At 37.9% G+C, this 18,540-nt stretch overlaps 1 protein-coding gene across 1 annotated transcript in view; it reads right to left on the bottom strand.

The window, feature by feature from the left end:
- The window catches only part of LOC149790498 (uncharacterized), a 46,007-nt gene extending 28,842 nt beyond the window's left edge, over positions 1-17,165 (bottom strand). Inside the window, exon 1 of the mRNA XM_089972546.1 lies at positions 16,568-17,165. Within this exon, the coding sequence (XP_089828672.1) occupies positions 16,568-16,597 (30 nt within the window). The 5' untranslated portion in view covers positions 16,598-17,165. The remainder of the gene's footprint in view (positions 1-16,567) is intronic.
- Between the last annotated feature and the right edge of the window lie 1,375 nt (positions 17,166-18,540).

Raw genomic sequence — 18,540 nt, 5'->3', positions numbered from 1 at the left:
CCCAGATATTGAGTCAGTATTAGAAAATTCTACCCCAGCCCAGATATTGGGTCAGTATTAGAAAATTCTACACCAGCCCCGACATTGAGTCAGTATTAGAAAATTCTACACCAGCCCCGCTAGTGAGTCAGTATTAGAAAATTCTACACAGAGCCCATATATCAGGTCAGTATTATAAAATTCTATTCAAGCCCCACTATTGAGTGAGTGTTAGAAAGTTCTATGCCAGCCCCGATCCTGACTTAGTATTAGAAAATTATACAGCAGCCCCGACATTGAGTCAGTATTAGAAAATTCTACAGCAGCCCCGCTGTTGAGTCAATATTAGAAAATTCTACACCAGCCCCGCTATTGAGTCAGTATTAGAAAATTCTACACCAGCCCCGACACTGAGTCAGTATTAGAAAATTATTCAGCAACCCCGCTATTGAGTCAGTATTAGAAAATTCTACACCAGACCATACATTAATATACTTATATGAAGATTCACAATATAGGATCAACAGATTTCGTTGACTGTCATCTACATAATGGTGCATACGAATTAAATGGTTGTACACATATGGGTGCCCTTTGGTAGCACCAGAGGTACAGCCTTGACTTAGATGCCATACATGTATTCCAATCACTCGACACGGCTCCAAGTCTCAATATGAAGTGCCTCAAAGTTCTGGGCGGTGAGCAAGAGGATCTAAAGGAGTGGTTCCCAAAGTGGGCGGTACCGCCCCCTGTGGGGGTGGGGTTGTGGTAATGTATGAGGCGCCATAACGGACAAAAGCTGGTCCAATCAGAACATTGCTGTTGAAATGTTAATGTCATATTTTCAAAATTCCAATTTCACGTGTTGTATTTAAAAAATGCTTGTCCTTAAAGTTCCATTTTCTAGGTCGAGATCTTAGATTGTATCTGTTGAATTAAACAGTAGTGGCTGAAAGTCAGTTATATTTTCTATGTCGAGGTTTTATATTGTGTCGTTTGAATTACACGGCGGTGCTTGAAATTTCCATGTTATACGTCGAGAATTCCTAACTTACGTACCACCCGGTGGCCTAGTGGTTAGAACGTCCACCTCGAATGCGGGATGTCGTGGGTTCGATCGCCAGCCGAGTCATACCAAAGACTTACAAAAATTGTACGAACTTCTGCCTCGCTTGGCGCGCAGCATTAAGAGGTTAGCGTTAGGACTAGTCGGCCTGGTGTCACGATAATGTGACTGGATGGGACATCATGCTACATGTATACATCACTAAAAATTGTTAAAGCTGCGTTAAAAATCCGAATCACACCTACGAACACACACACACACGCCTAACTTACGTATTGGTTCAAAGAGTTTATGCTGAACGTTGTATTTCATATGTTAAGTATTTAGATTTCATCTGTTAAATTCACACATCACTGGTTGAATCCTCTGCATTACACGGCTAGTGTTAAAATTTTGGTACCGAGAGTTTCATTTTAACATGTTGAATCACAATGGTTGTACTGAAAGTTCCATTTCGTATGTTGAGTTTTTAGATTGTGTCTATTGAATTACACAGCGGTGGTTGGACATGTTATTGTGCTTGTCAGAATTATTACTTTGATATGGTGAAATGAAGTGTTCGTGTTAAAAGTAACATTACACAATGTGTACTTAAACTATTCAAAATAATATCGAATATTAAGATACATCATTCGTGTATTCAATTATGAGGCGCCATTACCTTTCATGTATTAACAGTTACCATTCACAGGTCGAGAATTACTATGAATTTCTTCGCTAGATGTCGCTCTCGTGAACGGACCGCGTTATTTTTAAACGAGGAGGCTGCTTCTCGTTGCTGTGAAATTCAACAGATGAAATCTAAAGACTCGTCATATGAAATGGAACTTTCATCACAAACAGTTGCATACAACGTGTGAATTAGGGATTCTCGACTGTGATATTGAAATTTCAACCATGGCTGTATAATTCGAAATATACGCTGTAAAACGTTGACATAGGAAATAAAACTTTACACCACCACTGTATAATTCAACATATAAAATCTAAAGTCTCGATCTAGAAATGGAACTTTAAGGACATGCGATTTGATCCAACACGGGACATTGGATTTCTCGACATACGACATCGAAATTTCATCTGCAACGTTCTCATTGGACCAGCTTTTTGTCCGCTACGGCACCTCGTAGTAATGCAGTATATTGCATTTTATTGGGTAAGGTAGAGTGCGCTGATGATAACCAAGGGGGCGGTGGCCCGAAAATGTTTGGGAACCACCGATCTATACTATGCCCAGAGAACATTGGAGCACGCGGTGCAACTCTATTGGCAAATGGCTTAGGAACCACTGACTATGGTTTATATCAAGTCCGAAGACACAACCAAACATCTAGAAGAAATGCACAAAGATGGTCGTCTTATAACTGTTAAATACATGACAGTGTCTTTGGTAAAATGTTGCTAAAATTGTAAAGCCCCATGGTGGAATTTCAAAGCACAAATTCATCGATGACCAATCCTAGATCTCAATACCATATGTTTCTTTCCTTATGTAATCAAGGTGTAATGTGAAGCCAAGTTATTTAAGTGGGTGCGGAATGGGTTTTGAACAATTATGCTATGAAATAAGGACTTCAGAAGTAACCGATTTGCTCTGGGTTCAGAGATTAACTATGGAAACGATAAACCCTCCGACGTTAAGACGATTCTTTCAAACGCATTTATTTCTAAGCACGGTTTCACCCAAGTAAATGATTTCGAAATTTACAGACATATTCTGATGGGAACGAAAGGTTAGAGATAGAACTATAAAAGTATCCATGTGTTATATTGTCACACAAGCATTCATGTATTATACTGTCTTTGTATATATATATATATATATATATATATATATATATATATATATATATATATATATATATATGTGTGTGTGTGTGTGTGTGTGTGTGTGTGTGTGTGTGTTACGGTACCTCAGTACAAACGTGGCTACGTAGTGTCAAGAAGATAAAGCCTTCCAAATAAATTTTGTAAATTAAATACAAGTCCTAATATAAAACTTTAACCTTTGTACAATGTTTATAAAATAACATATCAAAGTAAGACACGTAAAATCCAAACAATATTGGACGGAATTATAGAAGACCTGATATAGTATTGTCTCATGAAAAGGCAGCCTGTTATAATATTGTCTCAGCAAAAGGCAGCCTGTTATAATATTGTCTCAGGAACAGCAGCCTATTATAATATTGTCTCAGGTAAAAGCAGCCTGTTATAATATTGTCTCAGGAAAATGGCAGCCTGTTATATTATTGTCTCCGTGGAAAGCAGCCTGTTATAATATTGTCTCAGTAAAACAAAAGCCTGTTATAACAGTGTCTCAGGAATAAAGCAGCCGTTTATGATATCAGGCCTGAAACATTTGCAAAAGGGAGAATCAATCAATGTAAATGAAGAAACCGGTTATATATTCAGAAATGACAGCGAACTAAAACTAGAATCCAACGAGATAAACCTTAACAGAAGAGTCTTCTGAGCATCATAATAAAAGAAAGAAGACGAGAATGGTCTCAACGCTCTAAACATTATATTATATACTGACAACACATCAAACATTTCATTAGTACGAGATAGGTAGATAGATAGATTGATTGATTGATTGATTGATTGATTTGATCTTGTTGTTCAAGGGTTTAACGCCATTTTTCAACACAAGATAGGCTATACATGGCGACCAGTATAACTGGTGGAGGAAGAACCCTGGAAAACCCAGGGAAGAACCACCTACCCACGAGAAGCTACTGGCAGGCTTTCCCACGTACCCACGCTAGCCGAGCCTTGGACTCGAACCCACGCAGACAGAGGTGAGATGGCAGTGATCCGGAACGGTGAGCGCTCTAGACCACTAGGGGCCCCGATAGATAGATAGATAGATAGATAGATACCAGTGACGTACAGTATCAAGCCCAGACAATTAACTGATTGACTACTCTTTAAAGAGTAAATGTTATGCTAGAGATAAGGACATCTAATTAACTGCTTTAATAAGTTTGATTCTTCCAAAAATTTAAAAATGGTCGTGGCCCATTCAGCCATTTTACATTGTCCATAAAAGTTTATCTTAGTCATTCTTCTTTTTGTTTACCCATCCAATAAATTGACACTCGAATGGTGTTTACCGCTACTGTAGAATATGGCAAAGTTATTATGCCTGATTGCCAAACTGCATCAAAGGAAATGATAACTCCATGTTACTAAATTGTGGTTAATCACGATTTTATACATTGTCCTGGGCATGTAGTACACGAATGGAGTTATCGCCCAAACGGTCGAGAGGTATTCTTTCCCAATAGTTGCAAACGTTTGCTCTCATAGAGGTCGGTCACTATGAGCTATAACTTATTCAGTCCATACAAGTGTATTTGGTCGTCCTTTCTTTGTTATAGAGGGCAAGGGTGTTTCAAGTTTTGCAAAGTCATTAATGAAATATCCTACCAGACCCTGTTTTCATACAGAAAGCCATGACTCTAAATTCGTAAACTCCGAACGGAGTTATGAGGACAGATTTCGGCCCTGACTTTTCAGCGACAGAAACTTGACATTATTTCTTCGTTAGATCTATTGGTTTGGGTCTCTTCCGTAGCCAATCATGTTGAACATATCATCTATTGGTTTGGGTCTCTTCCGTGCCCAATCATGTTGAACATATCATCTATTGGCTTGGGTCTCTTCCGTACCCAATCATGTTGAACATATCTATTGGCTCATGTCTCTTCTGTACCCAACCATGATGAACATATCATCTATTAGCTTGGGTCTCTTCCGTACCCAATCAAGTCGAACATATCATCTATTGGCTTGGGTCTCTTCCGTACCCAATCATGTTGAACATATCATCTATTGGCTTGGGTCTCTTCCGTACCCAATCAAGTTGAACATATCATCTATTGGCTTGGGTCTCTTCCGTACCCAATCATGTTGAACATATCATCTATTGATTGGCTCAGGTCTCTTCCGTACTCAATCATTTCGAACATATCATCTACTGGCTTGGGTTTCTTCTGTAACCAATCATTTCGAGCATATCTATTCGTGAGACTGTATATGCGTCTAATAATGTGATATTGTCAATTTTTCTGTAATCTTCACATGGCTGAAAAAATTCTTACCTTTTTCTCATCTAATTCACCATTGTTTCATGGAATATTGGTTTCACCTCTTTGCGTTGTGCAAAAGGTACTCTATACGACCATTGGGTGTTTTGAAGATTGATGCATTGTATTATGAGTTGCTAGGTTTGTTCGACGTCTTATTTAAATTCGTGGCATTCAGTTCTCCTTCGTGATGCTGTGTTCATCCTTAACACCAGTGTCATCCTCACATGTTATTCGTGGAAAACCGTGTCATTTCTCACATGCTATTCGTGGAAAACCAATGTTCACTCCGTCTTTTTCATCTACTGGTGTTGCCAATAGTAAAGTTCGTCTGTATCCACGCAGTACGTTTACGTGATAGGTCGCCATACCCCGCCTACTGGTTTATTAGTATTAATATTAGTACCCCATCTCCTACCTCGTGAACGGGGTACTAACATGAGTATATATGTGTCAATGGAGCAAGCCGGGTGTGATTCATACCCGGCGCTCTTTTAGCCTAATATCAACAATTTGAACACATTCCTTGCATATAATGCAATAAAATGACTAGTCCTCTTATTTAATACCGGAAGTATCGCAAATCATTGAAAAATAGTTGTAAAATCTCGTTTACCTTTTTTTTTTATCTGATATTTTCGTTTAGACTGTCCGCCATATTAGTTCAAATAATGATTACTTCCGTTCTCAGTCTTGTTTGTTTGTGTGCCCTTATAAGGACACTGAAGCCTTATTTGGAAACGTAAACAAATCGTAGTAAAACTATGGCGCGGTTTGAAATTCTGCGCAACAGTAAATACGGTTTATAGGCAACTTTGAAATTCCACCAAGAAGCCATTATTGATCACTTGATTGATAATAACATTGCATAGAATATCCAAATATGATCTGGCATGCCTTATATAGAAAAGTGGTCACGGCGAGAGTCTCGCGTTATCGTGTAAGGGTTTAATAAATTCAAAATAAGTCAAATTTCTTTCACAATATGATTATACTTATGTCGTAGATTTCTGCACTATTTGTTTTTCTGACTTTAGTGATTATTTGTTTGTTCCATTACATGATATGGGATCAATTCGTAGCCTCAACCACAACAAATCAATTTGAAGCTACGACATCGTAGCTAACTGGTATATATACCCATTAGTTAACTTTGTTTACTTTTCTCACCTTGCCATAAGGTCCCAGTCATTGTACCTTCATCGCCAAAGGAAACTGATGGCAGCTCACTAACTTCTTCTGCTACCAGACTATGTTCACATGTGTTGTGTGACAATCATACAACGTCTTGATTTTTTTTGTACTGATTGGGCATAGTGTCTTTGACGAGAGTCCCGATACCAACCATCTTCTCGCGCATATTCACAAAATGTTTCACACTTGATTCCCTAGGTCTGCATTGGCCAAAAACAACTTTTGACAAATATGAGTTGGTCAATCGACCGGGAGGCAGTACAACGGTTCAAATGGTGCAATCATAATTTCATCATGTGGGATTTCAAGGTTTGCAAGCAGTAAATTAATAAACATCTCATCCCATTTATTCTTATCATCTGCATATACCTTCATCAGCAATGACTTCGGCGTGCTAAAGGTATCTACCTTTCTAATTGCTTCGGGTGATAAGGTGTTGTTTTCACTTATCATATACAGATTAGTTCGTACAGCTGTTTCGTTCAGGGAGCTGGTTGTGTTTATCCCTTTGTCTGTTATCATGACCCTTGTAACACCAACCCGACTAAATAACTCGGTAAATTCTTTAAAAATGTCTGCTGCCTTCATATCCTTCAGAGAAAAGAGGACCAGGGTAGCTCATAACATCAGTAACCACCCTCGAAACTTACATGTGAGCAGAATTTTTTCGTAGATGACGGCCAAATATATCCACAACAATGTTGCAAGGTCTCATCAGTGATGAGCAAATAAATGGTGCGCTCTCTCTCTCTCTCTCTCTCTCTCTCTCTCTCTCACACACACACACACACACACACACACCTTATAGGTCAACGGACACTCTTGACGCGTCGCACAATGTTGTTTTGCTTAAGTAAAAAAATCCTTTGTCAATGGAAGGGTTGGAAATCCACACACGCACACACACTAGAACTTAGTGATTAGCATACCAGACTCACGACCGAAAAGTGCGAATTTTGATCTTCCCTTTGGACGAGCGGGGGCGATTAACAGTGTGTTCCTGGACAATACGCTTTACGCCAATTGCGTCAGCAAAATATGAACCTCATGTATTGCTGTGCGATAACCCCACCACCACCACCAGCAACACCACCGCTACAGACATGAACAGATCTTAAAATATATCATCACTGTACAGAACAATATGCTACCGCATGGTTAAGCTGAGTCTCTACATTGATACACGAGCACAAAGTGTGTGTGTGTGTGTGTGTGTGTGTGTGTGTGTGATTATGATTTTTAACGTAGCTTTAACAATTTGTCAGTCATAATCACGACGATGTCTGCAGTGTGCCAGTTTATAATGATGTCTAGCACTGGGGCATCATGCCGCACACATATAGCATGATATCCCACCCAGTCACATTATCCTGACACCAGGCCGATCAGTACTAACACTACCCTCTTAATGCCGAGCGCCTAGCGAGTCAGCTGTTAGTACCATTTTTGTAAGTCTTTGGTATGACTCGGCCGGGGTTCGAACCCACGACCTCCCTCTTTCGAGGCGAACGCTATAACCACTAGGCCAGCGGAGTGGTCGAGCACAAAGAAAATGAGGTAAAATAACCTTATTATGAATGGCGGCTCAGACGCATTTCATTGTGATGTCATCAACATATTATCAAGTCTTCCGGTGCAACCTTGTAACATATTCACCCCTGTGCTCCACAACTGCATGTAAATAATTCCTGCCTTTTCCCGCCTACGTATTAGACAAAATCTTAACATTCAACACCAAAAGCGATTGTTAAAAAAAAATGCAGAAATGTAATCTAAGCTGAGTGGTGCACTTATGTGCATATGGCTTTCTCCAGGCGGAATTTAATACTAAGTCTGCAATTTGGAAACTACTTTATTATTCTAACAAATGCAGGTAATTAATTGTGGTGTGTTGGACGGGGATCTGCCAAGTATACAACTGCATCAAAATATGACCGATGTTAGTCTGGGGAAAAAAGTTGAACTGCGTCTTCTTGCGGATGGTTTCAATTAAGCGGATTGATTTTATCTCATCCACTAAGTGTATATTAACATTATCAAGATCGTATCGTCATAACGTTTACGAGGTCAATATAGATTTACTCAAGAAAGAGCCAGAAATTTACCATCATTTCCTATAGTCGGAAATAAATACTATCTTTTTTTCCGATTCAGTGTCACCATCCTCTCGAACGAAGCTGTGACTGCCTTTTCATCCACGGTTATAACTGAATGTGCGTGAATAACTATGCCGTAGCCTCACTTGACATACAAAAGTAAAAGAGTATAAAAAAATCTCTGAAACAAATCTGCTTCATCAAATTCGAAACAATTTGTCTAATTCCGTTGTAAATAACTGAAAATAATGATGTCATCCCTTGTCTTGTCTTTATTAGAGCCCGACACACCGCTTTTAGCTTGACCTCGGAGCGAAACTTTCTGAGTCATCCAGTTGTTGAAATCATACGTGATGCAAACTTTGACTTCTGGACAATAACTGTAAATCACATATACGGGTCCACTGCTACCAAACGTCTAAGAATTCTTGTTACTAGCAGTGATCAAAATGAAAATGAGTAATTGCTGTTTCACGCGCCTGATTCATAAACTCCGATATTCATGCGCATATCATGCCAATCAAAATAATATTGAATTCAATTGGTATTATAAAAATTGACATATTAAGCAATTTCTTTTTTGTTTTCAGTTATTTATAGTGATTTTGATAAATTATCTGAAAATTGCAAGTATATAATACAATTAAAATTGTCATAGTAATTCGATCTTGATTGCTAAATGTTGCACAGCTATCGGCATCTGATACTGAAGATCGTGACTCGACTCTTCGAGTTTCGTAATTACCCGGATTGTCTGATGCTGACAACTCACGTGATCAAGCAACCAATGTCGTATTACTGATCTAATTATTATTATTATTATTATTATTATTATTATAGAAAGAGCCATAATTTAACCGTCGTTTCCTTCAAGACGGAAAATGATTCCCTCGTTTTCCGATTCTGCACCACCTATTTATCAAACGAGGCTGGAACTACATTTTCCCTGATGTTTATCAAGTTAAAGTGAATAAGCATTAACAAGTATACCGTAACCTTCCTTGACATGTAAAGGAAACTTCATCTTACTATATTAACCGAATTAAATTTTGATCAGCTGATATAAGCATGAGTATTATAGTTGTATGAATGAAGTGCGTGCAATCCAGCCTTGTGTGAGTATGGGAATACGAAATCAAGAAACGTCAGTATCCTTTATCTTATAACAGTATAATTTTGGCTCTTTCTTAAATAAAATATTGATCGGTATCTAATAAGCAGCTAAACGAATCGTACTCTATTTGGCATGACTGTATAACATTTTGCATATGTTTAATTAAAGATAGGAAGTAACAAACTATCCTTTGAAATATTATTATAATTTCCCCCATGTCTATGGATTATAATTTCCCCATGTCTATGGATTATAATTTCCCCATGTCTATTGATTATAATTTCCCCCATGTCTATGGATTATAATTTCCCCATGTCTATGGATTATAATTTCCCCATGTCTATTGATTATAATTTTCCCTAGTCTATTGATTATAATTTTCGCTAGTCTATGGATTATAATTTCCCCGTGTATATGGATTATAATTTCCCCATGTCTATGGATTATAATTTCCCCATGTATATGGATTATAATTTCCCCATGTCTATGGATTATAATTTTCCCTAGTCTATGGATTATAATTTCCCCCTAGTCTATGGAAGTCTTGGTAGATCAGTCGGTAGAGCGTCGAAGTCGTAATCTAAAAGTCGCGGGTTCCATAATCGCTCAGACCAGCCAAGGTAGGTTGCCGTAGAATATCCTCCAGAATGGAAATGTGTTTACATTTCCTCAACACAGTAATATGTTAAAATGCCAATAAAAACCAGGCAAACCAAGCTTAGGCAAACCAAGCTTAGTCAATTCTTATAACGGAGTCTAGCGCCCCACACTTTAGGGCACATCGTACTCCTTTTCACTTTGTACCCCACCCCCCCTCCGTCCTATGTTTGACTTTTCACCAAAGGGATAAAAGTTAAAGCAGGCCAAGTGATCAAAGCTTTCATTCAGAACACCTCGTCTATTTCCAGTGCTGGTAAATAGCATGACTCCATGAAAGAGACTCGACAGTAATCGTTGGCATACTTTCAGAATATGTACGTTTTTAGCGGTGGAACATGGGGCTGGATGGGGAGAATAGATGGCTATATTGAACGGTAAGCGATGAAGATGTTTCGCAACGTTTCAACCATCACTGAAATACTTGGACCTTCAGTTTTTAGCGTATTTTCTGGAACTTTTGAATTAAAAGAAAAGGGAGATATTCAGATTCAATATCTTCACACCGCTGCTTGCTATTAAGACAAGATAAGAATTCTTTATTTCAGACTACATAGTCCATATATCTAAATTAAAATAAAGATGTTAAGTAAAATTATTTTAGACAAAACAGATCAAAGATCTCTTATGTACAAGTATACAGACACAACTACAACAATGGACTACGTCCTGCGTTTTTAAGAATGTTATTATATAGCACATTTAGATAGTAATTTGTTTCATCTACTTATAATACGAAAGTATAAATGAATGTCATAGTTCCACAGAGTTTTCAAGAAACAGTTCTTACTGTTCGATATTCTTGTCATCATTGAGAATATATATTTTCTCATTATTTCATCAAAGCTGATTACATTAAAATTTACAAACATGTTGGAGGCAATCTTCCATCTTGGAAGGCCTAATAGAAAGCGAGGACCATTATTATAACCAATAACTAGTTTTCTTTTCCATTCATTAAAGTTTGTCAACAGAGGAGCACAATACATAGTGTAGCAATAAGATTTGAATAATCTAATTTTGATATTCAATGAACAATTTCTAAATTTGTGCAGAAGCAAGCTTATTCGAGTACACACAAATCTGTAATGTCTTATCATATCTTCATCATCGAACCAATTGGATTTTAAAATGTGACCCAGATACGTATAACTGTTGACATACATACGAGCATGACCGTTAAGATGTATAGGGGAGGAAATGGTAATTAGAAAAGAAAGTGGACTGAAAGACCATTTATACCGATTTAAGATGATACAATTTCCTTACTATTCACATGTCTTTAATGATTTTATTAAACCTGCGATAGAAAGACTTATCAATGACATATCAGCTGCAAAACTAAAATTGTTAAGAAATGACACATTTGGTGGCAGATGTAACCTAGCAATGACACGTCATAGAATCGTTGTGACGTCAATGAGGTTATTATGACATAATAACAACAACGTGCATGAGAGCAGTTCAGACTGACCACTATTTGCATCCGATGTCTTGTTTTTCAAGCAGGCGACGAAAGAGGACATTATTAATGTCAGGATATGAGACGAGTATGCCACAACTCTAACAATATCCAATGTATGAATTCACGAAAGAATTGTGTTATTGAAAGTTTTTAAAAATTGCTTGATTTGTGTGTGTTGGGGTAGGGGGATTTAATGTTTAACGGCACATCAATTTTAACGATATTTGGGGGCAAGGCAATTAGAATCAAAAGTGCTTTGTCCAAGTCGGCAACAGGGGGATCTATTCGGGGGGTTTTCTAGGGTAGGATCTGAACCAGCACCCTTTCCATCAGGAGTCCGGTATGATACCAGCTCAGCTACCTTGACTTAATTTTTCGTAAGAAAATGTTCATTAATTTGACAAAGTACACAATTTGAAGCATGATATGAGAAACTTCTCAGACTGAACAGCTTGCTGAAAATCTGGCATATGTTACTGTTGTTGTTGTGTTGGGGTTTAACACCATTTCTCCGAGCAAGATAGGCTATATATGGCAGTCAGTATAACTGGTAGAGGAAAAACACGTGAAAACCCCAATAAGAACCACCGAGCCACGGGAAGCTACTGGTAGCTATCTAAAAAAAAACACACAAGGGCCTAGCCCGAGACTCAAACCCAAGGTGACAGATGTGAGATGGCTGCAGTCGGTGAGGACCAGCGCTTTGGACTACTCGGCAATCCGGGGCCCGTGCGCTGTCTGATGTTGATCCCAGTGTTACGGTCATGGGAGTCATCATAATGCATGGCAGAGAACATCATGCGGAAGAGGGACGGGACCAACAAACAGCCTTGTTTGACTCCAGTGAAGACTGGCAATGGGTCATATATCTCGTCGTTACCCACGCAGATGACCAAGCCGTAGCCGATTTGCCGAACCTCTCAAAACCGAAAACCGAAAAGTAAATTTCGTACCAAAGGTTTTCGGTTTTTATTTGTTTCACTGTATAAGGAATCATCCCTTCAGAAATGGACGGTTGAATGCAATTTTTTTGGTGGGTTGGGGTTGCTCCATCTGTGCTTTCTTTGCACAAAATGTCAATGTGATTCGGCAATTGTAAATAATCTCTTTCCCATATTTTATGCGAAAATCATGTTTCTCTAAGTTTTTGTGTATCGCACCTTCAATTCACGAGTCTAATGTCGTAACCAATGAACCACCGCAACTCCCCTCCACGGACTTTGGAGTACGCCTTCTAATAAAGCCGTGAATTTTAAAAAGAACCTGACAGAAGTGTTATGTTAACGAGGAAAATACATTAATAAATGTATTTTAGAGTTGAAAAGTCGCATTCAGGCGAATAGGCGAATTCAGATTCATTGTCATCCACCAAGAATATTTTATTGTCACAACGGTCAGTGAAAAAAGCCCCACCCCAACTAGTTTGTGTTTCAGCGCGTACCATGTAAAGTATCATGTTTCAGAAGAGCGGTTTTAAACGATATGGCATAATCGCAATCTGAGCGTAACTAGAATGGAAGCAGTGACCTCCTTCCTAATACACTGACAAATTGATTTCAGGTACATGGTATATTTCACAAGTGTGGATGCCAAATGCGCAGAGCTGGTCTGTGAAAGGGAAGCAATAACATTTTATTTCTTAGAGCCATTATTACAACAATGACGACGACAATAATAACGGCAAAGACATCACCGGATTCTAGCGCAGGCTTTCCAACGTTTATTTACATTACCTTGCATGTTCTTATCTCGCGCAGTGAGGAAAGCACGTGATTAAAGGTTTGTATTTTGACCCAATCAACATTAACTTATCAGTAATAGCCCGCACCTACCATTACGAATTCGTGGAACACGAATGAGAGATCAGAGGTTGTGTACATACACGGCGCGTTTTATATGTGCTGCATGTACTTGTGTTATCTGCGGAGCAATATATTAATGCATCATTCCTTCGCATTAACCACCTGGCAATGGGATGGCATTGTATATAAAAAAATAAACTTATAAACTTACGGGGAAAGCCAACACTATCTGCATGTAAAATAGGATTGGTTGATGGGAAAAGCATCAAGTACAGTGTTCGACCATATATTTCTCCAGGGGTTTAATATGTTTAAGATGCACATCTCCTTAAAGAAATTTCGACTAAACAGGTTTTCACATTAAAAGAGTTTGAAAATGAATAGGATTTCACGTTAAAAGATTTTGAAACTGATCAGGGTTTTACATTAAAAGAGTTTCAGTTTGAGCAGGGTTTTACATTATAAGAGTTTCAAACTGAACAGGGTTTTAAATTAACAGTTTGAAACTGAGTTTGGTATTGCAACAAAAGAGTTTCAAACAGAATCTTGCATTAATAGAGACACGCCTACTTGAAGGAATAATTATGATTTGAATATGGTTTTACATTAAAATGGTTTGAAACTTGTCAGGCTTTAACATTAAATGAATTTCAAATTAAGCATGACTACAGCATTAAAAGAGTCTGAAACTGATCAGGGCGTTAGATTAAAAAAATTGAAACTGAATAGGGTTTTGCATTACAAGAATTTACGACTAAACAGGGTTTTATATTAGGAATTTTAAACTTAACTGGAATTTACATTTAACAAAGCTTCCATCTGAGAAGAGTTTTACATAACTGGTGTCAAACAACATTTTTAATGGCTAAATAATCAGCTGGTTAAATATTGCGATATATATGTCTGTTTATGAATCAAACAAAAGCTGGATCATGAGGTATGTCGGTCGGTAGATTATCTAGCTCATAATCAAAGAGTAGCGGGTTCGATATCCGCGAAGGAGTGCTCGAGATGGCTGCCTCATCATGTCCTTTGGGAAAGTACTAACCCCTTAATTTCTGGGTCTGAGATGGACAATAATATCCTAAATGCAAACAATCCAATCAACAGGACAAATCAAGTTATATTCATTGAATGTTTAATTCTTACAGCGAAACAGCTAAATGACTTTAAGTAACAATGTACGCCTAAAAACTGGCATCACGGTCGAAATGACGTGCTTAGTCAGACAAGCGTGTGTGACTCCCATTAATTTTAGAAAACAGTCAATATTTACCATAAGAAGGGGCGGTGTTGGGGTGCATGTTCCGAATCAGGGTACAATTCTGTGCACTGGAAACTTTCAAGCTAAATACAGAGTGCAGTAAATATCGCCATATAACGTTCTATATAGAGATGTTGGCAGAGGAAAATAATGAACACGAAGTGATTTTTAATTACAGTTCTTTCCTATACCCACCCACCCTTCGCGTCCAGCTATGCCTATTATACATATTTTTTAGGGCCTACTACTCTGAAACATTGCGTTGTCCATTCTACATTTACGGTCACAATCTTCAACGAAAGGTAAGAAGATGTAACTGAAGAAAAGAAAAAGACTTTTAATAACCTGTGAGTTTCACACACATGCACACATACACACGCAAAGTTTTCTTGACTGAAAGCATAAAAAACGTGATATGTTCTGAAACATTCTTGGATTCAGGATTTCCGATTTTAATGTTCCATTTTTCAAGAGCTTGGCTTTGTAGTAGAAGTGGCGGCTAGTAATATACACATTCAACAACATAGCTGTTCGTTCGTTTGACCTTTCCGTCTCACTGCTAACCAACCAACCAACCATTCCACCAACCAAAGAAACAAGCAATCAACCAAACAACCCACCCACAGACCTATCTGCCTTTATACCTAAGATGCTGTATATCACCCTGTCTATCTACCAGTCACCCATGAAGCAAAGAATCACCCAACCAACTATTTAAGAAGTCAGTCTCTCCTTCTATCTATCCATCTATCAATCAATCCGGGGCCCATGTTGGCGAAATGGTCTAAGCTGTTAATCAATACAGGTCACTCACACATCTTAACTCTGTCCGCCTGACTTCGAATCTATTCAACCAACGTGGTTATGCAAGAATGCGTTCAAGCTTTCTTTGGGTCGGCGATTATTCGCGGGATCTTCCCATGTTCATCCACCAAAATATACGGGCTGCTATGAATATGGAGTTTAACCCAACAAAACCAGAGCCAAAATCAATTCATTCGTCTATCCATCAATGACTCAAAGAATGATGCATATGTTATGGAATAAACAAAGTTTTATTTTTGTAATCTAGCCAACACGGTAACGGGAGAGAACTCTTCGCATACACGTTGACCCACGAGATTGACATTGAAATGACCATGCATTCCATCTACACTATACACGTGACTTGTTTTACAGCCTGAACGCAAAAGTACTAGCGGATAAAACAGCTACCTTGCATCTCTCTCTCTCTCTCTCTCTACACACACACACACACACACACATATATATATTCCTTCCTGCCTGCCTATCCATTCAACAATCTATTATACCTGCCAGCATATGGGTGCGTGTTTATGAATCCTTTAGTTGCATACAAAACATGATTGGGTAGGTATGTATGTCAACAACATTTCTTTAAACAAATTTGCCCTTGCTATACATACATACTGGTAGCTTACTATTACATACTCCCCTCCCCCGTTACTTTCATTTTCTTGGCGATAAAGCACACTGGTCTCAAGATATCAAGTTCCGTGAAAGAGACACGCTAACTTGAAGGAATAATTATGGTTTTAGACCAATAACAAGACAAAATACTTGCATCGTACATGATACGAATTAAATATTCAAGCTCAACTGTTTCCCTCCTGATCAATATATGTATATATAAGCAAACAAATACGTTGTCAAATACACGTAGATACATGCAATACACATCGATCTAGATGATGAATGAAATCCAACGCTAATAAGTATGTATGAACGAACTATTCGCACCTAACATGCAAAACCTAAATAATGCCTACACGGAGCACGTAGATTTCACAAATAAATATAGAAATGAATGCTTACCTTTAAATACTGCATGTATGACGTCGACATTATGTAGAAAAAAGTCGTGGTCTAGATACAAGTAGCACACTCGGAAATAAATACAACAAACCCCTGAAGGCAATAGTCACTATTCACCAGAAATCGATCAGTCAATTAAGATCTGAAATACACGTACAATTTCCCCGATAATGACATACGACATGTACGTTTCACTTTCGTTCTGGCGTAAATTTCAGTAAGGTGTTTCCCAGTGACTCCTTGAATATCACATACGTTGTGTCTATTAATTTCCTTTCAGTAGTATCCACGTGAATAATTTTCCGTTGTTTTTAAAGGTCACTAGTCGTGAATGGTACGACGTGAACTCCACACCTGTGAATATTTTTGAAAGGCAAAGATCTCGGATCCCTTTCTAGTTTCACACTTAGCTTGCTACTGTGATACTTATGTATACTGACATGATTGTTTGCATTACACACACAATACTAATGTAATATAGTCTTAAATAGAGAACCACACCAAACTCAAAACACTGCAAGTGCACTCTGTGATCTTGTCACGTGATATAAGTATTTTTATTCTTTTGTAAACGACGCAAAATTATACAGCGTGGGTACTTATTGGTATCGTCATTCATAACAAATGTATTTGCATAATCCTTTGGGTGCTCATTCATGAGGTAAGTGACGTCACATGGTTAACAGTCTAGACGACAGAGGACTGAAAAGCACTGCTTTGAAACTGTTCACAGTTAAAGCACGCGACCTAAATAGCTATATCTCTTACGTAAGAACATGAAGCTGACGATATAAGTATTACCTTCCAGTGAAAATGACTCAGCATTGTCTTTCCTTAGTTATCATGTTTAAGTAAACTTGTCTGAAGAGGTAATCCTAATTTAATTCGTTCATTATGGATAGAAATGGTCTTAGTTCAATCAGTATGAGGAAAAGCTGAAATTAAAGGGATAATTCCTTGAGGCACACTTGTTTAAACGGAGGCTGGAATGTGAGTAATTAAGTTGGGATCCATAGTGGCATTGATTCTTCACAAGTTAACTACGTGCAGTAAAGTTATGAAGGTCTGGTAACGATCTAAAGTGCAATACAATTATGAAGGTCTGGTAGCGATATAAAGTGCAGACTCGTGTCTGTTTTAGTTTCCAATCATTCGTGAGAGAACCCATGAAATATGCTGCTAATTGTTGTTTTTCAGCAAGGGTTTACTCGACCAAAAAGATCAAAAGATGTTTATTTTTTCAAAATAAAATGAAATCTTCCATTTATTTGTTCTCTTTTACTGCATTTCTTCTGAAAATATACTAATTTAACTTCACTTTCTACCATTGTAAATGTATGTATGTATGCACGCACGCACGCACGTATGTATGTATGTATGTATGTATGTATGTATGTATTTATGTATATATACGTATATATTTATAGGAGAATATGTTATGAGCCCAATTATTTTGTGCAGTATTGACACTATCATGACAAAGTTAAGATGATAACCGTACACGCAGATTTAATACTGACATTTAATACTGATGACGTAGCACAATGTCATGAAAACTGTCATTTTAAAGATGATGACTGTACACGTAGATTTAACATTGACATTTAATACTGATGACGTAGCACAATGTCATGAAAACTGTCGTCGTAAAGATGATGACCGTACACGCAGATTTAACATTAACATTTAATACTGATGACGTAGTAGAACGTCATGAAAACTGTCATAAAGATGATGACCGTACACGCAGATTTAACATTGACATTTAATACTGATGACGTAGCAGAACGTCATGAAAACTGTCATCGTAAAGATGATAACTGTGCACATAGATTTAACACTGACATTTAATACTGATGACGTAGCAGAATGTCATGAAAACTGTCATCGTAAAGATGATGACCGTACACGTAGATTTAACATTGACATTTAATACTGATGACGTAGGAGAACGTCATGAAAACTGTCATCGT

This window comes from Sinohyriopsis cumingii, chromosome 10, assembly GCF_028554795.1.
Source record: "Sinohyriopsis cumingii isolate HCF-2022 chromosome 10, ASM2855479v2, whole genome shotgun sequence".
NCBI classification, from domain to species: Eukaryota; Metazoa; Mollusca; class Bivalvia; order Unionida; family Unionidae; genus Sinohyriopsis; species Sinohyriopsis cumingii.
This window is presented reverse-complemented; position numbering and strand designations above follow the sequence as displayed.